This window comes from Radiomyces spectabilis (assembly GCF_025331425.1).
Source record: "Radiomyces spectabilis strain NRRL 2753 chromosome Unknown BYT42scaffold_5, whole genome shotgun sequence".
Lineage (NCBI taxonomy): Eukaryota > Fungi > Mucoromycota > Mucoromycetes > Mucorales > Radiomycetaceae > Radiomyces > Radiomyces spectabilis.
Genome location: NW_026251930.1, coordinates 1,358,801 through 1,381,164, shown reverse-complemented (window position 1 = coordinate 1,381,164; position 22,364 = coordinate 1,358,801). Strand labels below are relative to the sequence as shown.

At 42.7% G+C, this 22,364-nt stretch overlaps 7 protein-coding genes across 7 annotated transcripts; 3 read left to right on the top strand and 4 right to left on the bottom strand.

Moving 5' to 3' along the window:
* Nucleotides 1–1,530: 1,530 nt before the first annotated feature.
* Nucleotides 1,531–4,139, bottom strand: BYT42DRAFT_566278 (uncharacterized protein). Its single transcript, XM_051567948.1, has 2 exons — nucleotides 2,795–4,139; nucleotides 1,531–2,721 (listed from the first exon to the last, which is right to left on the bottom strand). The coding sequence occupies exons 1-2, from the start codon at nucleotides 3,920–3,922 to the stop codon at nucleotides 1,966–1,968; spliced, it is 1,884 nt and encodes a 627-aa protein (XP_051424646.1). The 5' UTR covers nucleotides 3,923–4,139; the 3' UTR covers nucleotides 1,531–1,965.
* Nucleotides 4,140–6,858: 2,719 nt separating this feature from the next.
* BYT42DRAFT_302784 (ribosomal protein L31e-domain-containing protein) lies at nucleotides 6,859–7,898 on the top strand. Its single transcript, XM_051562926.1, has 3 exons — nucleotides 6,859–7,214; nucleotides 7,274–7,368; nucleotides 7,452–7,898. The coding sequence occupies exons 2-3, from the start codon at nucleotides 7,274–7,276 to the stop codon at nucleotides 7,759–7,761; spliced, it is 405 nt and encodes a 134-aa protein (XP_051424645.1). The 5' UTR covers nucleotides 6,859–7,214; the 3' UTR covers nucleotides 7,762–7,898.
* Nucleotides 7,899–9,915: 2,017 nt separating this feature from the next.
* BYT42DRAFT_566271 (uncharacterized protein) lies at nucleotides 9,916–10,827 on the bottom strand. The gene has a single exon (XM_051567947.1). It carries the CDS (start codon nucleotides 10,648–10,650, stop codon nucleotides 10,270–10,272), a length of 381 nt encoding a protein of 126 aa, XP_051424644.1. The 5' UTR covers nucleotides 10,651–10,827; the 3' UTR covers nucleotides 9,916–10,269.
* A 1,609-nt stretch (nucleotides 10,828–12,436) lies between these two features.
* BYT42DRAFT_302672 (uncharacterized protein) lies at nucleotides 12,437–13,485 on the top strand. Its single transcript, XM_051562925.1, has one exon. It carries the CDS (start codon nucleotides 12,552–12,554, stop codon nucleotides 13,350–13,352), a length of 801 nt encoding a protein of 266 aa, XP_051424643.1. The 5' UTR covers nucleotides 12,437–12,551; the 3' UTR covers nucleotides 13,353–13,485.
* Nucleotides 13,486–13,727: 242 nt separating this feature from the next.
* Nucleotides 13,728–14,852, top strand: BYT42DRAFT_531177 (60S ribosomal protein L18ae). The gene is made up of 4 exons (XM_051565413.1): nucleotides 13,728–13,758; nucleotides 13,944–14,123; nucleotides 14,227–14,412; nucleotides 14,502–14,852. Exons 1-4 carry the CDS (start codon nucleotides 13,750–13,752, stop codon nucleotides 14,652–14,654), a joined length of 528 nt encoding a protein of 175 aa, XP_051424642.1. The 5' UTR covers nucleotides 13,728–13,749; the 3' UTR covers nucleotides 14,655–14,852.
* BYT42DRAFT_566268 (uncharacterized protein) lies at nucleotides 14,853–18,318 on the bottom strand. Its single transcript, XM_051567946.1, has 18 exons — nucleotides 18,072–18,318; nucleotides 17,935–18,009; nucleotides 17,806–17,867; nucleotides 17,677–17,748; nucleotides 17,509–17,604; nucleotides 17,339–17,449; nucleotides 17,191–17,281; nucleotides 17,113–17,126; nucleotides 16,993–17,055; nucleotides 16,729–16,923; nucleotides 16,559–16,668; nucleotides 16,356–16,488; nucleotides 16,164–16,293; nucleotides 15,971–16,104; nucleotides 15,812–15,909; nucleotides 15,638–15,728; nucleotides 15,270–15,569; nucleotides 14,853–15,192 (listed from the first exon to the last, which is right to left on the bottom strand). The coding sequence occupies exons 1-18, from the start codon at nucleotides 18,217–18,219 to the stop codon at nucleotides 14,920–14,922; spliced, it is 2,196 nt and encodes a 731-aa protein (XP_051424641.1). The 5' UTR covers nucleotides 18,220–18,318; the 3' UTR covers nucleotides 14,853–14,919.
* Nucleotides 18,319–20,241: 1,923 nt separating this feature from the next.
* BYT42DRAFT_593228 (thiamine diphosphate-binding protein) lies at nucleotides 20,242–21,384 on the bottom strand (the record flags this gene model as incomplete). Its single annotated transcript, XM_051570682.1, has 3 exons — nucleotides 20,242–20,791; nucleotides 20,875–21,194; nucleotides 21,259–21,384. 3 exons carry the CDS (start codon nucleotides 21,382–21,384, stop codon nucleotides 20,242–20,244), a joined length of 996 nt encoding a protein of 331 aa, XP_051424640.1.
* Between the last annotated feature and the right edge of the window lie 980 nt (nucleotides 21,385–22,364).

Below are 22,364 nucleotides of genomic sequence, written 5' to 3'. Positions count from 1 at the left end.
TTGAAAAAGATATAAAAAGAGGGCGTTCCTTCCTCATTTTTTTTTCTTTTGTGCGCCAGTTCGGAATCAGGGGCTGCTAGGCTGGTGGTCACTGGTAATGATGAACGCTCCGGTTTTTGGTAAAGCATTCGGGGTATGGCGAAAAATTCGAAAACCATCTTCTAATGATAGGATTGGCCATCCTCTGAAGAAGATTGTTTTCGTTCCCGTCGGCTCTTCCCTTTGGGCGCCTGACTAGCCATCAGCGCGCTCACTGTGGAAGGTATGTCGGTGGGTTTGCTTTTTAATCGCAACAAAGGTAAATGAAAAATAAAAAAGTGAGCTTAATGTCCTGTGGACGAGCCACTTTCATATAAAAGAAAGTAAATGAAAACGCTTTGCTTAGATGAGATACAACATGGATAGACCTCTTTGTTTTATTTGTACCAATGACTCCTCTATTCAATAAAGACGTCCAATCAACGCCTCTTGCCCAAAAAGACCGTCCTCTTTATCCATGTGTTCCTGCCTCTTGCAGCTCACTTGCAACTATGCCGTTCACAACCATTTGGCTCAGTTAACGTCAAAGTGGTATATGACTGTTCCTCTGAAGGAGGCTGCTCTTGGCGTCGAGAATGTCAGAATTCGTAGACGAGCAATGAGGAAGTGTGTTGGCGAAAATAAATCACCAGGAATACTGATTGTAGGTGTTGGTTTTTCATAGTGGTGTTTTGCTAAAACATAAAAGAAAAAGGAAGTAGAGGGGAAGAAGTTTTTGCTAAGGAAGGCGCAGTCCGCCAAGCTTTCCAACATTGCGGTGGCGCTTCTCAGGATTGTGAGGTCAAAATGCGACACGTCATGTTGCAATTCGTGACGATGAGACTCTCGCGATCAGCATTGGGAATTTTAAATGGACCAACAAGGTGGCAAATGCGGCCGCGGTGTGGTTTACTTGCTCTTCAAAGTTGAAAAAGAACGCCGTTCACTGTAAAGCATTACATTATTCCTCAAACCGTGGAATACTTACAGCCCATTCTCAGGGGTCCCAAAAAACTAGTTCGAGAATCAAATATATTCTAAAAGCGAGCATTCTTCAAATAAGCATTCTTAAATTGAGCGGTAACTGTATTATTTTTTTAAATCATATCGTTATTTTTTACTACAGTGAGCTTATTTCAATAAGCACCATTAAGCTGTATTATTTACGAGTACAAATTGGCCAGTGTCATACATGAGGCCAGAATTTCGATGCTACTGGATATACTCGTTCGTCTTTCATGTCATAAGAACGTATGCTGATTACTGTTGTCGAGGTTCGTTGGATGCAAATACAAAGCCAGTTACCGTTCTGTCGATGATATGTGAAAATGGTCTCCTTTTTTGTGAATGATTGCATAAAGAGATGGCAAAAACAAAGTGGCAATACTATACAACAGCAAGGCAATTATTCTTTGTATACGTTGCATAGTAATAATGCTTTTTCAGATATTAAGCCATGGAAACACATCCACTATCAGTTTTTGTAAGTAAACGCGAAAGAGTGAAGCAGCGTATGTGAAAGGTTGGGTATTTTTTATTCGCCGTAGTGTGGCCATATTAAGAAGCTCCAAAACTTTAGCTATGTGGATCATAAAAAAGAGGATGCTTAAAAAACAAAAAAAAGGAAAAAAAAAAGCAGCAAAAAAAATGAAAAGCAATGATAAAAAGCTAACATAACCTGCCAATGATGTAGGATGGAATATAAAGTTATCGTTAAAGCAAGTCATGTCGCTTTGAAAGAAGCATATGGTCTATACAAAGAACAAAATAAGAATAAAAAAAAAACGGTTCAAAAGTTTAAGAGAAAAAATAATGGAGGGGTTGAAAAAAAAGGAGTCAAAGAAAAAGAAGAAAAAAAAAGTTCCACCAAGCCAAAGAATAAAAACAAAGCAAAATATGAACATGCAAGATAGATGATGGGTGAACATAAATAATGAAACCTTTCGTCTAGCAGCCGACGGTACCAGCATTGGCTGTGTGCCAATTCATGCCCATACTAGCAGCGGCAGCAGCAGCGGCAGCAGCGGCGGCGTTCATAGAATTACCGTTCTGATTAGGAGAATATTCATTCTGCTGTTGCTGTCTTCTTCGTCGGTCCTCAACGCGTTGATGCGTCTTCATATGTTGAGAAAGGTTATCTGAACGAGAAAATGTCTTGTGACAGTTGGGGAAAGAGCATGCAAAAGGACGCTCGAGGGTATGAATACGCATGTGACGCTTGAGATGTTCGAGACGCTTGAAACGGCGTTGGCATGCAGGTACAGGACATACGTGTGATTTCTGCTGACTATTGGAGGAGGAAGTCGACGAGGCAGAGGACGAACGACGTGGATTGGAAGGAACAGCGAATTGGTCCGTAACATAAGGACCAGGCATAGAAGCTGATACCATGGCTGAGGATGTCGTGGTAGGCGATCCTTGCGTTGGTTGACGATGAGAAGAAGGTTGCGTATTTGGATGTGGAGGAAGAACAGGCATGGAATTCATGGAATAGAAAGGAGAGTGAGTAGAACGGGTATGGTCCATGGGGGTCGAGGAAAAGAATGGGTTGGGGGACTGCGAAGCGGATTCATGGTTCAACAAGGAATGGCCAGAAGGCGACGATGGACTCAAAGGTGAAGCTTGCATTGTGAATTGTCCAGAGGGATGAAATGAGCGCATGTAAGGATCATGTGGATGGTGACAAGCATAATCTTCTTGGCCCTAAAGAAAAAGAGAGTATTGTTTGTTACACTTTCATTATTCTGGTCTTTTTTAGACATTTTTGCGTTCTTACCTCCGTCATATAGGCTTGACGATGATCGTACATATCTGGATAAGGCATATCGAACGACTCATCCTTGGTGTGAGCAAAGTAAGTGGGCATTCGGTCGTCAAATCCTTGAGAAGTTCTGGCAACAGCCGCGGCGGCAGCAGCAGCAGCGGCCACAGCAGCAGCAGCTTGGCTCGAAGACGTGGTTGGAGAAGACGTGGTTTGAAGGTGCGCATTTTGCTGGGACATGCGTCGGTTCTGCTGCATAATCGTCTTCTTGGTATGCGTACGATAATGAGCGTGGAAATTGTCGGATCGACTAAAGCTCTTGCCACATCCCGGGAAATGGCAGACGTGAGGACGTTCACCCGTATGGACAAGCATATGACGCTTCAAATGTTCGTAACGCTTAAAGCTCCATCCACAGTGAGCGTACTTGCACACATGCTTGTGCTGAGCATTGGGGGCTTGAGACGACGATCCGTTGAACTGACGCGAAGTGCGCTTAGGCATGGGTGATTTGAATGGCTGAGGCGTGGTAAAGGTTGCCATGGTAGGGTCTTCAGCGGTCAAAAATGAATAATCCTGACAACGTGTCGTCATGGCAGCGGTGGCTGTGGAGTAGCTGGACGATTCATGCAAACAGTCATCTACGGACATGGCCGCAGAACAGGAACTTCGTCGATATGCATCTTGATCATGCATGGCTGGAGGATGCGGTATGCCGCTGCCAAAACTGAAAGGACCCACATCGACCGAGAACTTGCGCTTGAATTGCATGGAATCCAATAAAACAGAGGATGGCGATACGGCGGGCGTCAAAGGGGGAGAAATGCTCTGCTTATACAGGCCGGTCTGCATCGGTTGTTGTGTCGTCGGATTAAACACATAAGAAGGAGGTGGAAGCGGCAGGAACGAATTCGTCTGCGTTTGCTGCGGCGGTTGTTGCTGCTGCTGCTGGTGATGTTGTTGTTGTTGTTGTTGCGAAGGATAAGCTCGATGTTGCATATCGTCTTCTTGGTTTACTCCTTTGGGTGAATGAGTAAACGAGGATTGTGAGGTGGATTGCTCATCCAACATGGAAATACTGGGTAATTTTTCCGGGATCGCCGGCGTGTTCGGTTGTCCGTAATTCATGGTTTGGGTATCCATTATGCAAATAAACCAACAGTAGCACAATAATTAGAACCAATAAAATAGAAATTCGGTGTCTTAATGGTGCACGACAAAAGAGTCAAAGAAGGAAGAAGAACAAGAGAAGATGGATAGTAAATAAAAGAACTGATTGTCTCAAGAAGAGCAAGAGAAAGAAGGAAGAAAAAAAAAGGTGGATAGCAATCCAGGGTTTCCTTATATGCCCAAAGAAGAGATGAAGGGAACTGATAAAATAACCCCAAATGTGGGAAGGCTATTTAAACTTGCACAGTGACAGACAAAGTGCTGGATTGAGCAAAATAGACTGATCGACAACCAATGCTCTCTAGGGGATGCACCCAAAATGATCAACCATCCAGTGCGAGGATGTCTGAACCGGTTACAACCAATGTGATTTTTTAGGTTGTGCGCACTTCATTCCCCTTCTATTTTTTCCTTTCAATACATCTTTTTTCACAGATGGTTAAAAAAGAAGCAAGGGGAGACCACAATATCAAAAAGATTAGACCGTTCAATATTCAGGGGTAGCAAAAACGATTGTATGCTCCTCCCTTTTTTTTGCCTTTTACTGCTGTGGTAGGAAAAAAAAATCTCAACTGGCCTTACTTTTTTTTTCTTCCACTCACCAGTAAACCAGTCAACACACTTGCTCATATTTTAAGCAAATACTTACTTTTTTTTTCTATAAACTTTGCTCTCCTCTGTCTCTCCTCTCTTGTGAACCCCCTTCACTTTCGAACTCCATCATTTCGTAATATGACCTAAAGCAGATGAAACTTTTCGTGAATAATAGAATCAAGAAATTGCCATTCGTCCAATTATATTCATGGTTACAAGAGGATTTTTAACATTGAAAAATGAACAATGAAATGGAATCACAGGATACGTTAGCATTAATTTCTTACAATCCCAAGTTATGCCAATGTTGATCTTTGCTGGAAGCGGATTGGCTCGATCTAATATTGACTCCAACCCAATCTGTGCTAGAATGTATTTACACGTTCCATCTACAGACCTCCTTAAAAAAAACTAAGGAGATGAAGGACGCGAGTCCTCGTGCTTCCAAAGCTCCTACGACTGTGGGCCTCTGAACAAGTGTGAATGTGAAAATGCGTATCTGCGTGTGTCTGCGTGCGTGAGTTGGTAGAAGTAGAGATTGGTGATTACTCCTTGATATTTTTTTTCCATTAAAAACAACTCCTTCTTATGGCACTTTGCCGTAGAATAAACTTCAACCATCATTCATGTTCAACTGTCAAGCGCATGCGATATTCAACCTATTTGTATATTGCACGTAACATTTGCTCCTGTCTGTCTTTACATCGACCTTTTTTGTGCTTCTCATCCCCCCCCCCTTTCTCCTTGGTGCTTGAGCACGCAGCTCATCAACAACATGCTGTAAAAAAAAGGCAAGAAGCCCACTTATCTCCTACATGCTCTTGTGGACTCTTCTTTAATAATAGGTTTAGGAGTCACATCTATCTATACCGCTGAAAAAAACGCGATAAGAAATCTCGGCATCCTCGGAAAATGTAGTGATTCAAAAATAGTTGCACTGTCATTAAACGAGCTGTGAGGCATTGCTACAACGTGATTTATTTGTATATTACAACAATAAATGGATCTCGTCCCATTGATAACGGAGATCGTGATTTTCCTCGGAATATTGCTTGAAGTGGCAACCTACAACAGAACATGATTAAGCTTTCACCAGAATAGACGTAAAGGTCATCGTATGATTTAAAGATACGCCAGACGGTCAACGTGCACCCTCGGGCAATGGTCCTGGCAACAATTATGGAGACTGAAGCACGACCGTCTCCTTGGAACTGAAGCTCATTGCAAGTAAAAAAAAAACCCTTATCTCGAAGGTTTTAATCATATTACCCACAACCCCACACACCCCTAGTTTCAAAAATTTTACAGAGGACCCTGGACCTCAACCTTGATGCCAAAACTGCATTAGAACATGGGTGTATGAGACTATTATTGATAGAAAGACTTTAAATCAGTATATATCATTGGATCAAGCACTCCCTGTCGTTACCGCAGACGATCCCTTTTAACGGCATACGCTAATTCCATGGTTGGACCTTGCTTTTGTTTGAAATAAAAGTGATGAAGCGCGTAACAACTGTTGTATCACGCAACTTTCGAATGATAAACAGGATCATGGACTGCCCTTTGCGTTGTTAAAAAAAAAGGGAAAAAAATAACGGAGAGTCGGACAACGGCAGTCATTCCCAATATGAATTAGGATGCTTAGAATGCCAAAAAAGAGACATCGTACCAAGCAATTGACTTTTGGCATGTTATGTGCATCTCCTTGTTGATCGATCGGTTCAGGTTGGTAGGACATAATCCTATAAATAGGCCTCTCTGATGTGATATCGACAGTTGATTATTTACAACTCAAATACGCTACTTTATCAATCTTTGTACATCTCTTTTTATTATGTCTTCCGAGTATGGTGAACAATGAAAAAAAAAAGGACTGTAACACCATATTGCTTTTGCTTCAGGGGTCAACAGCCCGTTTGTGAAACGAGCTATTTCATTCAGCTCATTTTGCGTCATATATCTTTTTGTTTGCGATCTAAACTATTTTTCACATAAAGCTCTCATGTCCGACGGATAATAATCCATTGGACAAACTACAGAGCAATATGCGGGATTCGGTTACGTATTCAATTTTTCGCGTAAATTATCGCAGAGCGGACAGTTACAGAATTTTGCCCTGTTTATAGTTGTCCCGGGACTTCAACATGTGGGACAAAATTGCAGTAACAGCATCGCTGTCAGGTAAATTTCACGACTGTCTATGTCTGATTTATGCATTTTAGTCGTGTGCCTGAGTGTGGGTTTTGGAGTTGATACTTGGGCCGTTCATGCTTGAATACACACTTGTGTAAGCCTTCTCAAGGGTATTAAGAAAATGCTGAACCGGACGCAGACGAATTAGATAAGCACATCTTCAGGTAACTGCTTTTCTCAGTGTTCCGTTAAATCGTATACAACTGGCATTTGCCAATTGGCAATATGAGGAGGAAGAGACAAATCTCGGATCAGGAAGCGATTGACTTTTTAGAGGGGCGCGGGGCCGAAGATTTGGTCGAATTTCCGAAGAAAAGACTCGGGTCCGGCGATTGAACATCCGACGATAACCGGACTCGCGCCGCACTTTGATCGAAGAAACAGGCAAGCTGGGGCAGGCGTTAGGCAAAATAAGGGAAAGAAGTCGGCAACTTGAAGGATCCTTCTTTCAACTAAACCCTTCATCGAGCCGTAAGTAACTTGAACTATTGCAGCTAGATGGTGGATGGATGAGTTAATATTGAACGGATGCAGATGGCCAAGGATCAGAAGACCACCAAGCGTTCCACCCTCGCTGATGTTGTCACTCGCGAGTACACCATTCACATGCACAAGCTCGTCTTTGGCAGGTAAATTTTCAACGCAAACCTCCCATTCAAGCAATCCAATGAAGCGGGCAGCATTCTCATTTCAACCATTTGTTTCCACTTAGATCCTTGAGAAAGCGTGCTCCCCATGCTATCAAGGCCGTCAAGGCTTTCGCCGAAAAGGCCATGGGCACCAAGGATGTCCGTATCGATGCTGGTCTTAACAAGGCCATTTGGGCTCGTGGTGTCAAGCACATTGACCACCGTATCCGTGTCCGCATTGCCCGCAAGCGTAACGACGAAGAAGATGCCAAGGAGAAGCTCTACTCCTATGTCACCTATGTTCCCGTTTCCAGCTTCAAGGGTAATTTCGCTTTTTGTCGTTTGCTTGATTACAAGTTCAATATTAACCAACCAATCTCATGTATACCGTAGGTCTCGAAACCGTTGTTGTCGATGACGAGTAAAGATGCGACTGTCTTGCAAACATTGGAAAGAATTTTGTGCCAATAAATTTAATATCAGGTCGCGCAAACGGTCTTAAAAAAAACAATCGTCAATGGTATTGGATTTGGTGATGGGATTGCTTAAGAAAGCTTTTGCGTCAATGCCGATAGTATGATAGGTTGGGAAAAAGGATTATCACCATGAGATAAGTCAATGGGTTGTGGGATGTGGAAGAAGCTGTCTGTTTCCAAAAGTCACGTGAATGAAAATGAAAATCAAGCAAGCAAGCTCAAACTTTGATATGGCACCTAAAAAAAGCATGTTTTATCAGATACTCATAATATTTTTAATTTTCCGATTATGCTTTACGGACCGACGTTACCGATGGGTTAGGATGACTGAACGACATGGAAGGATCTGACGACATGGAAGGATCCAGATCGGCTTGTTTCACATATAACATCATTTGTGACATGCCTTGATTTTCATTTTATTTTTGTCGCGCTTCCATAATGGGATGACAGATCCATGGCGAGCCGGTGGCTAATGACTGAAAAGATAGTCGATGCTTAGCTGCATTGTCTTGTTTATCACTATGGAAGCAGTAACACGTGCGATTCTTTTGCAAAGAGTTTTCAAAATCGCTGTAATGGGCTTCATCATGTGTGCGTATCGGGCATATAGAGTCACGTTGCATGAAGTTCCACTTGTATCATAATAGTATTTTTGAAGAACAGCGAGCCAGGTGACTTGAGATTTTGACATATTGTATCAGGCAACTGAGCAATAATTAGACAATATCTTCTCGTTGGTCCATCTTTGGCAACGTAATGCAGCCAGTTGATGTCTGGGTGTATAGAAAAAGGAACATTCATTTTTTTCACAGTGGAACAGGCGCTGCTTTGCCAAGGCATGTCAAACGATGAAAAAAATTTTCCTTTGACTAGTCATGACTTATAAAAAAAATACGGCGAGCCCTCTGAATAAATAGGGAGTTCATCGGTTTCATTAAAGGGCAGGGTCGACAGAAAGCGATGCAAAAAAAAAAAAAAAAAAAAAAAAAAAACCGGAAATGAATGGAGTTCATCCGGTCGATTTGATCTCAGCAGCGTGACAATCTCTCAATGGCCGGGTTTTGGATGAGCTATAGGGGGTGGGATCACCGAGCCTCGACAACTTTCGGAGCGGTGATGAAGGAACCAGGAAAAAACTTTATTCGTACTTTTTGCAAGAAAAGCCCAGAGAGATGGAAATAAAAATAAAAGAAAATCCAATAGGAATGCATGTTCAATGAAGTAATGGGTGATAAATTGATCATCATTTATTTTGGTATGATCGTCACACAGGGCCCCAGAATTGTTCATGGCGAGTGATGAGACTCAAATCCGTCACTATGAGTTAACTCGATGGGAATAGGGAAAAAAAAAAGGAATCGACAATGTTCTTTTCGATTCTTCAGATGATCCGGCTATGTCCGTTGTTCAAGTGCTCTTTTTGGCTAATGGCGTTCCGATTAATGCAGAACGTGATTACCACAGTTACACGAAGAAGTATCCTGGGCGACTATTGACTACTGCCCAAAAATGAGCTGCTAACCATCTATTGCATAAATATACGCGAATGTACCGTGATGCCTTGAAATAGCCGCTGACATAATAATGGCATATTATTGCTTAGACGTAATTCTTAGGTCTTGTGCGTGAATGAGGAAATTTTGTTTCGGAGTTGAAGATGTCGTTATCCGAAGCGCATGCTTACATCGTTTCAGAGGGCGGATGAATTTTCGACCGCCCGTGAATACTTTTTCCATAGGTAAAGGGAACAATAACCGATGCGTCATTCAAAGTATAGCATCATTGCAAGAGGTGAGCAGAAAAATATAGGGACATTTGGATAAAACTGTTTTATCAGTAAAGATCAACATCACTTTGATCCTATTTGCGGTTATTTTTTTTTTTTCGGTCTCTAAGATTACCGTTTTGGGATATTGGGTTAGCCTGGGTTAAGCTAAAGATGTCATCAATTATGACAAAATGAGATGTTTCATTCAGGATCGGAGGCAAGGGAATAAGTTTAGCTTCGATGAAAAAGGTATATATAGGGTCGATTCGGACAAGGGTTGTCGGTTCAAAAAGTTTATCTCTTTATTCTCTCGCATTTCACAAGAAGAAAAACAACTACTACAAGTCATCAGCATGTCTTTTACCATTCATCAATCTGTTGCTAACGGCTTCACCAACGACTGGTATGTCAGATCCGCTTGGATCGCCTTCACCACTCTCTGGGTATTCTGGGGTCTCGTTTGGTTCCTTCGTCACGCCTTTGGTGGTGATGAACCCTCTCACAATGCTGTTGCTGGTAATTACAACAATGCTGGTTATAACAACAATGCTGCCGGTGCCGGTGCCTACAACAACAATGCTGCCGTTGATGGCACTGGAGCTTCCGTCCCTGCTACTGATGCCGAAGTTGGAAACAAGAAGAAATTTGCCACACCTACCTGGACTTCCTCTCTCTTCGTAAGTGTTGCAATTGGAAAATAACAGGCGTAATTTTTTGTTGGTTCAGTGACATGAGAACTAACCCATGTTGATTGCGATAACCATTTAGTACCGTGTTGAACGTGCTCAGAACATGCTTCGTGATCTCGTCTTGATGCTTTTGTCTGTGCTTGTTATCAACAACCTTGCTGGTGGTTCCACTCGTGCCGTTATGATTCTCGCATGGATCTTCTTCGCGTTTGCTGTCATCTGGTTCTTTGTTGAAACCGTCATTGAGAACCGCTTCACTCGCTTGATCTATGCTCTCATCTTCTACGCTATTGGTTTGGCCATCATTGGTTTGGCTTTCGCCCAAGGCTTCCACTAAAGGGTTCATCTATTTAGAACCGCATTGTTTATCTTGCTACCTTTATTACTCTTTTTATTATTGACTACAGCTAATGATATTATGCTTTTTTGAATAGTTTGGCATAGTATTTGAAATCCCTTTTTTGTAATAATCTAATAATTATAATCTCGTTGGATTGAAATAATAATGAACTGTTCTAAAATACGTCTTGGTGTGTGCGTGGATTGACATATTTTCCGAAATGACGAAACCGGAACCCTGTTCAATGCAGTCATCTTTATATTGTCTCGAGGACTGTCAATATAAGATCAATCGCGACAAAGACCCTCCCCCCAAAAAAAAGAAGTGGTTCATTTTCAAACCCCATGCATGGAAAATATAGCCTGTTGATCTGTACCCTGCAGCTGTTTGAAAAATGCCTTTTTTGGATTGACGCGGATGGCTGCACGGGTCATCATTGCGTAACCCTCAATGGGGCGGATGATTGTTACATTTGGAACTCTACATCATTTATACGAAATAACGGGATGCTTGCTGAAGCTTATAGACTCGTTGGCGTATCTGTCTTGTCAACAGATTAATTTGCTATCGAACGGGGTATGCATTTTTTGTTCATTGGCATTTTCACAAAACCCGCCACGGACGATCACCCTTGGATGTATTTCCTCGAGCACTTTTTTTTTCTCCCTCAAGTGGAATAACACGATCTTTCGGGCTGCCACTGATTATTTATTTGCTTTTTTACTTGCAACTATTCGTATTTATGACATAACCCATGATGGACATCGATTATTGAGTTGACCAAATTTCTAAGGGAAAATTGGCCTTTTGCCTGCTTCTCATTATAGTGCAAGAATGCTGATACTCTACTTGATCCATTCTTCCTTCCCATATTTTTTGCCTCTTTAATCTTTTTGTTCTTCTGATACCTTCTGTCCCCTCTTTCTCCTTTTTGCTTCTTGCTTTTTTTTTCTTGCTTCCGTGTAGTGTGGGTTCGCATCCTTTCTTTACGAACCAAACTACCCCAAGAGCATCAAATTTTTACCAAAAAAAAAAAAAAAGGAATTTTCATCATAGACTTATATTTCTTTTGATTTTTCTGTAAAATAAGTCGATGCAACTTTGAGCATTGCATTATGGAATATGATCACGACCCACTGTTCGATGCTTCTGGCATGTTCAGCGAATGTGCTACGAATGACCATGCAGCCGATATGTTTGTTCAAAACTTCTCGCCGAACAATCTCGAATCACAATCCTACATCAAACAACACATGTCATCGGGCATACCACTCAACTTGGGCGATCAGACCATTCAAACCCTTGTGGACTGCACGCCCGACCTTATGCACAACGACCATTTGGCAGGCAGCTTTGCTCCGTCCGACGTAGACAGCTTTTACCACACCTTCAGCGAATCTCCGACCTCGTATCTCCAGTATCTCAAAAGCTACTCGCCTTCCCAAGAACCAACCGCGTCCTTATCCCAACCCACACCATCGTCGCTATTCGATGGTCAGTCAAAATCGAAAACGGCTCCGATTGATATCACGTCAAACTTGGATTACAACTATCTCTGTTCTACTACCATGTATTCTACCAAGGATACAAGTAATCATTGGCTCTATGATCTATCTGAACCCTTTTTATCCTATCAGCATGCCATCAACGATCCTACCTTTACTGATCCCTTTTTAAGCCAACCCTCCGTGGCTGCTTTGCCTTCCAATCATACTTCCTCTTTACCTCGAGAATTTGTGAGCCTCAGTGTAAGTCGAATCTGTCAATTTTCCAAAATTTGTAGCCCATGTAAGCACCGGGAGAGTAACCCACTGATTTTGCATTCATAGGATGTGAATGCCTTTGTGGCTGAAACCGATTCCACGCAGTATGCTCCATTTCAGGCTTCCGATTTCTGTTACTTGGACATGGAAAAGAAACCGACATCGACCATGACATCCACGTACTCCGTCCCCTCGTCGTTGGCGCTTCAAACTCAAGCTTTTGCTTATTCCGACTACAACGACGACAGCATGGATGATAATTCTGACAGCGATCTTTCCATATCGACGCGAAGTTGGGTACCAGGTCATTTCATGAACGGATGGCCCAATCCTTCCTCGATGCCGTCCCATTCTTTGCCAACTACACATACCATGCCCGCCATTTCCTCACTGAACAACAATAATAATCACCGTGCCAAACCTCGAAAGTCGCTCTCCACTGGTTACCGCAATCGTACCGATACCAAGTCCAAAACAAAGCAAAAGCAAACGAAAAAGCGTGATAATGCCACGGCGATGCGGTTGAAACGATTTCAGTCTACCCCTTCCGGTCTTTCGACCTTGGCTGGCAATACCATGCGTCATTCAGAAAGTATCAGTACCTTTTTGGCGCGACAACGACTCTCTGACGAGGATTCCGACGATGAACCACTGCAGGAAGAAGGGGACGAGGACGATGCTGTGAAAGACGACGACGACGACGACGACGACGACGACAGTGATGAAGACGCGTACACCACCCGATACAACCATCGCGCTCTCAATAAAACAGCGAAAAAGTCGCGCAATGTCGATAAAGCTTGCAATCACTGCAAGCGGTCGCATTTGCGTTGTGATAACATGCGTCCTTGTCGTCGATGTGTGGCGACCGGAAAAACAGGCTGCGAAGATGTGGATCATAAACCTCGAGGAAGACCAAGGCTTCAGCGACCCATTACTACTTAATAAATAATTCACGATTAGATTTACCCTTCTTTTTTTTGTTGTTCTCCTATTGTTTCGATTACTGTTTCCTATTTCCCTTTTTGATAACCCCCCCTCGTCCCGTCCCCCATTTACCCAACCCAGTGTTTTGTATCATCCAACCTTTTTTTTTCCCCCAGTACTGTATCAGGTTATTTTTGTGTTAAAGAAAGAAAAAAAATTACATTGAACAAAAAGTTTACTGAAATTTGGTTGAGATTTTTCAAAATGCCGTCCGGCGACTCCATATGCGCCGTAATTCCGGAAGGATGGGAATTCCGGGTCGGACATGCACTCGCTGTCCGTCTGCCCCCACATGGACTCAAAGGCTGGTCTTTGAAGCATCCCTTTTCATATCCTTGATCAAACCCAGAAGGAAATGTCTAGAGTTAGTATCCATATCCGTTTTTTCGTCGTTGGAGAGGAGGATTCATCTGCATTTGGATGGAATGGATGATTGGATGCATTTGGATGAACCTAGCTTTTCAAGCATGAACCCCTCTTGAATATCGACCTTGTTACTCCATTCACTCCAAAACCATACTCATATATCGTTTTATTGCAACTCTGTAGCTTTCTGAATATCAGGTCGTTGGGCGCAAGCTCCCTTCCGAGCAGGAACCTTCTCCTAAGCTCTACCGCATGAGAATCTTTGCTCCCAACACTGTGGTGGCCAAGTCTCGCTTCTGGTACTTCTTGAAGAAGCTCCGCAAGGTCAAGAAGGCCGCTGGTGAAATCGTCTCTTTGAACGAGGTAAACATTTGATACAAAGAAATATCGGAAAAAAGAGAGTATAATGGAGTGCTAATTCAAGTTGCATTGGCATTTGAAATGGGTGATTTTTTTTTGTCAATAGATTCACGAAAAGCGTCCCGAACAGATCAAGAACTTTGGTGTCTGGCTCCGTTACGATTCTCGTTCCGGTACCCACAACATGTACAAGGAATACCGTGAAATGTCCCGCGTTGAAGCCGTTCACACCTGTTACCAGGATATGGCCGCTCGTCACCGTGCTCGTTTCAGCTCTATCCAGATCATTCGCGTAAGTTGACAACCAGCAAGACAATGATTTTGCTAAGCAACGAGGATGTTCTTCTTACTAAATTCGATGGGGTTCTTTCTGAAAAAAAGGTCGCTGAAATCAAGTCTGCCGATATCCGTCGCCAGTACATTAAGCAACTTTTGACTCCTCGTCTCTCCTTCCCCTTGCCTCACCGTATCCAGCGCGCCGAAAAGGGTCACCGTTCTCTCTTTGTCGCCAAGCGTCCCTCCACTTTCTATTAAGGGACGTTCTTCGGTATTTCTTTTTTGTCGATTAGATAGTTGTCTGAAGCAAGAAAAAAAATATCAACTCACTTCTGAACCAAACCTACGATTTACGTTATCGAACTCTAGACAGCTTTACTGTATTACGGGGTGGGGGAACACTTATCATGCAAGACTGGGATAAAAAGGCCGATTAGAAGCCCAAAAAAAAAAAAAGAGACAGAGAAAAAGGATGGAAATAATAGTAATGACGAAAGAATTATTATTATTAGGCATGGTGATTTTATATATCGGAAGAGTGGAGCAAGGAACTGTGTTGGTCGTCGTTAAGTTCCACTTCTTTGGCAGATAACGACTTGGTTTGCCTTAAATCCAAGGCGGACTGAGAACTGCCGTAGCTCTGGAATGAGTTGTGCTTGAAAGAGGACATGGCTTCTCGAAACCCAAAATCTAACGAGCTTGCAGGCGATGAATTATGTTGCTTATCGAACGCAAATAACCGTAAAGCGGTTACTGCTTGTACATTCTGGTTATCTACTGCCAAATCCAGAGGGGTCTATCACGATGACCAATAATTGTCAGAGGTCAACCCGTCATTGCATAAAAACCCACGTTGGTACCAATGCCACCCACCTTTCCATCGTTATTCGTCGAGTCAGCTTTTGCATGACGTTTCAGCAGAGTTAGCACAAGATGAACATTGTTTGCCGCTGCGGCATAGTGTAAGCTAGTCCATCCTTTTGCGTCTTGCTGGTTTACATCACTCGACCATTGCAGCAGGAATTCCACGGCTATTTCGTCACCCTGATGCACCGCTCGTTGTAAAGCTGTTTGTTCATCTTCCTCGGGATGCTTGTAATCAATGTCCGCACCTTGGGCTAGGTATTTTAATGCTTCCGGTAACTTGCATTGTGTCGCAGCATGCCAGAATGCCTTTTTTTTTTTCATTGCTTGATCAATTTCTCATTCACTGTCAGGTTCTACATGTTTTTACAACGTACTTGATCCAGGGATGGTTTATCCATATCGGATGTATGATCTGTAAACGTGCGCTTCACATATTTTTCGGTGATCCATAAATCACGTTCACATCTAGAAAACCACCACATGAGAAACGACGTTCAATGCTTTGGCAGCCAAGAGCGTTCCGAGGCCCTGATTTGACTCATGCTTACCTTGAAGAATTAGGTTCAATACGGAATGATTCCATATCTTTGGGTATATAGCTTTCAAAAATACTATTGGCCACCGTATTGCCAATTCGAAGCATAATCTGCAAATTTCCACGTCAAAAGGCACATTCTGTGTATGCAAAAATTCTTTCGATTACTGACCTCTACCGTCTCTGTTTCCCATTTATCCAACACGAGGGCACGGACTTTACTCACATGCACCCCCAAGCTACGATGGATACCCGAGCATTCGATGCACATAATGATACCAAGGTTGGTAGCAGCCCACTCAGGATCTACACGTATTAAAGCATGAGTGATACCGGGGTTGTGCAACTCCATGCAAATGACTTACCCTTGGCCTGACAATCCGCGCATCGATCATTGCCTGGCCTTTTCCGTAATTCTTTCAATAATTCCCGCTCGTTTCCAGATCCGCTGCTACTCTCCTTTAGCTTCAGATGAGGTGATAGATCAGATAATCCCTAAGCAGCCCATTGCCAATTAACATTTGTACTCGTCATGAATCATTTATGACTGAGCTTACTCTTCGATTGGGAGGTCGCTGAAGTGACTGTGCAGGTGCTTGGTCCGAGTTGAGCGCCATTTGACTGGCCATTTTCAGACTCTTTACCCAATCCAACATGTCGAGTTCGTTCTCGGCCTGCAATACGAGAACCCTAATATGATCATCATCGATTGAGCTAATCAAATAACAACACAACTAGACGGCATATATTGTTCACTCACTTCATTGGTGAAATCACTTCAAAGCAGAATCGACGATCATAACCCTCCGTGAATCTGATACTGCATACACGTAAATTGTATCGCTGGGGTGCATCGTCTTCTTTGGATGCCTGATATCATTTTTGTGTCAGTACCATGGATTACATGGAGTTGCTAATTAATCCACTGACCTTGGCGTCTCGAGTACAACATGTTAACTCTTCACCGTCAATGCTGTAATACTTGCGAGTCCAGCTCTGTAGCACTCGGCCCCCTTTTCTTTCAAAAAGATAACCTGATTTACTGCTATTGGCGCCCGATGATGTATCATCGAGCGTTCCAGCTGGCATCTCGTGATGCATTGGGTTATATTGATCCACTGCGTTCTAGGGTAGAGATATGTAAGAAAGACAACGATGGATCCCGGGATGTAAATTGCATTCAATGGGCAGTACCTTGGCACACAGTTCTTGGTACTCTGCACTCTCAGCGGATTCCTCGTTGTATCGTTGACGAGTCTACGCCGACAAAAAGATGAGCGTGTGCATCCTGTCATTGTACGCTGCAAACCTTACATCATGTAACAATCCTAAACACAGGTAAAGGTTATACACAGTCTGCTATTCCCAGTCAAAGATGTGTTGATCAATTACCGGTAAGATCCCGCATATATGGCTCCAAGTCTTTCAAAATTTCGTAGCTTTGATGATGGAATACCGATTCGGTGTACATGTAGGCCAGTACCTGTACATAGAATAAGCATAGTTGCGTTTTTTTACGGGACTTGTTCGTGCTACTCACATTTTCCATGTAATCCACTTTTTTCCTGGCTTCAATATCGTTGAGCTTTTTGACGTACTCAATGTACACTTGATGAAAAACTTTCCGCGCATCAGCCAGTTCTTTTGCCGACTAGCTTCCCTGGTCAGTCCAAGTGACATCATTCTTGATATAAGCACGAAAAAAGCTACCTCAAAAATGGTTGGATCTTTGGGTCGTTTACTCATATATCGCGCTAATAACGTATCGACATCGTCACTGGATCGTTCAAACCGTTTCTTTAATTCCTATATTACCACACCGTCAAGTCAGAACCCACCTGAGCTTTTATTTGTCTAGCTATGGATAAAGTTTTTTACCTTGACTGGATGCAATGTACTTTTGACGAATGAGTCTAATGGGTTGATGAAGGTATCCACAGTATGTGCATTCTGCATTGTTATGAAGGTTAACGTCAAGGTGTAGATACTGCAATTCTGGTTACTCACAAACATGTCTCGGCATTTCTCGACTTCTAATATGGATTTGCCAAACTTTTCCGAAGCGTGTGCTGTAACGTATTTTGGTTCATGAGTCTCGTCCCATCACGAATATTTGCCTTATGCGGAAATACTTGCCAACGATGGGATCATCTTGCGATTGAGCAAAGGAGAGAAACTCGCGTGCTAACTCTTGCTGTTGTTGGCTGTAGGCTGGGTGACGATAAACTAAATTTAGTTGTCTGCTGTCCCATCTGAATCTCACATTAGGTTACCGCTTGATAAATCCACTTGAGAACGCGCTAACTTCAAAAGTGTCTTTAATGAATTCTCAAAATGGTGAACGGATTCTTCGTGAGCATGAATGCGCTTTCGAAACTGGGGAGAGTCGTCAAGACATCCCCGTAAATCAAGCGCAGGCATGAGCGACGGATGGAGGAAAGGGTTTCGACACCGTTAAAACGGGAGGGGATTGTGTGCAGAGGCTTTATGTGTCACCTAGGCTGAATTACAGCGTTGCATCGAGCGGACCTTGAGGATGTGACTTGTCCGATCCGCGGACATAATCTCAATTCTCAACCATGCATCAACACCCTTTCATCCGCCTGCTCATTCATCAATTATCTATATAAAATCGCTCGACGACGTGTGGAAGGATTCAGTCCATCCTTTGCAGAAGTGCCGCGCGTAGATGGTGATGTATTATGATGCGTCGTTGAGCTTTGTAAATCACATGATCTACACTAAGTTATCAGGACCTGTTAAACCTTTTTTTTTTATCTTTCAACCATGCCTCGCTGCCCACTTTCACAATAATAGGCGAAACAATCAGCAGCAAGATGCCGTTTGCGCCAGTTGTGGTCAAACAGAGCATCGTCGTCTTTCAAATAAAAATGTGAGTAGAGCTCTTTTTGAAGAAAAGTGGTTGATGATACGACTGGCGGCTTTGTAGCATCATTCAATTTGTTTTTTTTTTTTGTCAGTTATACTGTATATCGAAAAATACATAAGCAGAGGTGCTTCGATCTATGAATTCATGCATCAGTGGGGTAATTATTGTTTCATCCATGGAAAATCATATATTTTGGTCTTCAATTTTATCTTGATTCTCTCTCTCTCTTTCTTTTTACTGGAAAACTCTCGGTATCATTGTATCAAGATCCCATTCGCATCCATCATCCAGACCATTCTTATCCCGTGTATCAAACTTGGTTAAATCAACTACCATCCTCAAAAAGGTAAGCGTCGAGTGGTCTACCATCGATTTTGCTCCCGCAAAACAGACTTGCCTCTCCTTTGGTTTGCTTCTCATGATATGGTTTTCGAGATATCTTCCCGATTATTGTATTTTGTAGTTCATAGTTTGTATTTTGTAGTTCATAGTTTGTATTTTGTATTTATATTTCATGTACATATTCTTTTCGCAGTCTTTTCCTCTCTTTTTCCCACAGGGTTTTTTATGAGGTTTTTACTGACGCGACCATTGTTTTTTTTATCATCATATACTATATTTGTTTTTCTGTCTTTTTATTCGGGAAACTCTCGATATCTGGAATCCAACTCGAAATTACCGTCACTTCTGGCCACGTCAATATTTTTTGCCTGCCAAGCTGACACCACCGATCCATCGCTTAACTGTCCCTGGAAGCAATTTTATTTACCGCATCGAAGAAGAAGCTTACCTGGCGGTCCGTATCATCTTTTTTTCCCGGTACACCATTTGGTTTAAAGGCAAGTCCAATTTCTTTTCCTTTGCTATGATGTAATGAACGTATACCAATTCAAAAATTTCAATGTCATATAATCCAAGTCATATCAAGCGATCACTGGCTATTGAAAACTCAAATAACATAAGATAAAGTATCTTGACAAAATTTGAATCAATCAAAGAACTTACTAACTCTTTTTTTTTTAAATAGCCAACATACCCACACATCTTTCTAGATCTATCATAGCCTGGGCGGGATGGAACTGAGGGGGTCAATCAGTGCTGCTTTGCACGTGTTCAGAAAGAACTCACGTTGTATGGTGTTGCCATAAGAATGTCATTAATATACCAAAGTCCGTCAAAGTTCTCGCCCAGGTTATGCCGTGTATGCGTTAGGCTTTTTGTCTGACGAGAGTCGCTCAATGTAAGAGGGCGGCCTCCGGTGGCAGGCGGCATCCATTGCACAGCGGGTGTACGGCTTGTTATCTATATAATGCAATAGAAAAAGAAAGAATAAAAGAAACCCGGTGCGTGATAATTGAAATGCTTCGCTCCTCGGCTGACATGGAAATATAGGAGGGCTCATATGGTGTATAAAGTCTATCGGTCTTGTTCTGCCACAGACAATGATTACAAGTGATGATTTTATTCTGAGCAAGGTTATATAAATACAAGAATAAAATGAACAATGGGGAAAAACTGCTCTAGGGGCATCTAGTTTGTTTGCAATGATATTATTACGATGAGGCGAATTCTTCGGTGGAGTAGTATTCGGGGTACTGCTTGATAAGTCTTTCTAATTCACGTTGCTGTTCCCTGAGGTTGGCCGGGATTTCATCGTAAACATCGGTAAACAAATGCTGAAGGGACGGCTTCTTGCGCTTTTCGGCGGCAGCAAAGCTGGTCAAGACTTCCTTTCTGACATCCTTGCGCCAGCTATCTTCCTTTTCTTGATCCCACAGATTTTTGTTCTCCAAATACCGGCGAAGTCGCGTAATCGGATTGTCAAATTGTGCACGCTCTTCCACTTCTTTGCGGTCGCGGTACTTTGTAGAATCATCCGAAGTACTGTGATGGCCGATACGGTAAGTCATGGCCTCGATCAACACGGGCTTGTTTTCTTCCACGGCAATACGTCGTGCTGCCTTGGTAGCATTATAGACAGCCCACACATCATTACCGTCCACACGAATGGTATCGATACCATAGCCCACACCACGACTGGCAATACCGTCACCCTTGTACTGTTCGGACGAAGGGGTTGAAATGGCGAATCCGTTGTTGCGGCTAAAAAAAGATACTCAATATAAGCCATCGTTGTCTCGTCTTGACAAATGCGATTATATCATCATGAGCAGAATTGTAATTACCAGAAGAAAATGGTAGGACAGCCAAGTGTAGCTGCCATATTGAGACCGGCATGGAAATCACCCTCCGATGCTGCACCTTCACCAAAGAAACAGAGCGTACAAGCCTGTTGTCCGGAAAGTTTCAAAGCGTAAGCGGCGCCGGCGGCTTGCGGAATTTGAGTACCCAAGGGCGAAGAGATGGTTTGGAAATTGAGCTTCTTGGATCCGTAATGAATTGGCATCTGTCTTCCTTTGCCATAATCCAAATCGGTCGAGAAACATTGGTTCACCATCTCGTCAATGGTAAAACCACGGTATACCAACATGAACGCTTCACGATACTATCATTCACTTTTCGATCAATATCCAGTTTGATTGATTCTCCCCCACTGTAGTCATTCATACCTGTCCAAATACGACATCCTCCGGCTGCACAGCAGCCGCTGTGGCCATCATGGCTTCTTCACCGTAATGAGTCATGTAGAAACTGATACGTCCTTGACGCTGTGCTTCGTACAAAATACCGTCCATGGTATGTAAAACGAGCATTTTCTTATAAAATTCCACGGCTTCTTCGTTGGACATGGATGGCTCGTGGTCTTTGTTCAGCACTTTGCCAGTATGATCCATGACTCGATATGCCTTCAAGGTTTCCATGGTCTGAATGAACGTCATGTCATTTGTAAATTTATCCGTGGCAGACCAGCTCGGCGCATTGGCTTTGCTTTCCACGACTTTAGCTGTCGCTACTTGGTTGGGTATCTAGGCCGCACAAAGTCAGTATCAGGTTTAAGCGTGCTTGGTGCGTGTGAGAGGACTTTTTGTGTGGAAAACCCGTATCTTACCGTTGCAGAGGCATGAAGCCATCTTCGTTTGAGGTGTGCTGACAGTAACGCGGATGGACGAAAAAGGGAGGAACGTAACATGATACCAAACAAATAAAAAAAAAAAAAAAAGGAAGCTGTAAGCAGGAAAAAAAAGGAAAAAGAAGGAAAGAACAAATGCCAGTGAAAAACGTATCCTCATGAACGAAAAAAAAAACCCTCCACCCCGCGTGTGGAGATTCAAACCGTGTGAAATTTTTTGGCTGGCGATTTCCTTTTTTGGATTTCAGTCGTGGGAAACTGTCACTTTTTTCCCTTGTCACTTTGCAAATATACTTCACAGTTTCATTGAGGAAATTCTGAGTACAAACAATGGTAATCACAAAATTAGGTAAATTTGATAAACTTAAAATGTTTTTAAAGCTATCCGGGAAATGTCCAAGTGGCGAGGTTTGTCTTTAAGGAGAGAAGAAAATGTAAAGAAAAAAGAGTAAAAAAGATGGATTCATTCGGAAAAGATTACAATCCGTCTTGGACATATACCTGCCCATGAATCGTGCCGTTCCTGGTGTGTACTCCAGCATTATGTAACGCATGTCGAGTTGTCGACCGCAGACAACCACCGATCGGCGCCCCCCGTTCGTGATGTCCCTTGAAGTTGCTCTTCTCCTCTTTACACATCATTTT

Coding starts and splice junctions, on each gene's coding strand:
- BYT42DRAFT_566278 (XM_051567948.1), bottom strand. CDS start 3,922: ATGGATACCCAAACCATGAATTACGGACAACCGAACACGCCGGCGATC. Junction 2,722..2,794: donor GTCAAGCCTATATGACGGAG/GTAAGAACGCAA, acceptor CTTTTTCTTTAG/GGCCAAGAAGATTATGCTTG.
- BYT42DRAFT_566268 (XM_051567946.1), bottom strand. CDS start 18,219: ATGCCTGCGCTTGATTTACGGGGATGTCTTGACGACTCTCCCCAGTTT. Junction 17,605..17,676: donor GTACATTGCATCCAGTCAAG/GTAAAAAACTTT, acceptor GTGGTAATATAG/GAATTAAAGAAACGGTTTGA. Junction 15,193..15,269: donor CGACGAATAACGATGGAAAG/GTGGGTGGCATT, acceptor TCATCGTGATAG/ACCCCTCTGGATTTGGCAGT.
- BYT42DRAFT_531177 (XM_051565413.1), top strand. Junction 14,124..14,226: donor AAATCGTCTCTTTGAACGAG/GTAAACATTTGA, acceptor TTTTGTCAATAG/ATTCACGAAAAGCGTCCCGA. Junction 14,413..14,501: donor GCTCTATCCAGATCATTCGC/GTAAGTTGACAA, acceptor TCTGAAAAAAAG/GTCGCTGAAATCAAGTCTGC.
- BYT42DRAFT_302672 (XM_051562925.1), top strand. CDS start 12,552: ATGGAAAAGAAACCGACATCGACCATGACATCCACGTACTCCGTCCCC.
- BYT42DRAFT_302784 (XM_051562926.1), top strand. CDS start 7,274: ATGGCCAAGGATCAGAAGACCACCAAGCGTTCCACCCTCGCTGATGTT. Junction 7,369..7,451: donor CACAAGCTCGTCTTTGGCAG/GTAAATTTTCAA, acceptor GTTTCCACTTAG/ATCCTTGAGAAAGCGTGCTC.
- BYT42DRAFT_566271 (XM_051567947.1), bottom strand. CDS start 10,650: ATGAACCCTTTAGTGGAAGCCTTGGGCGAAAGCCAAACCAATGATGGC.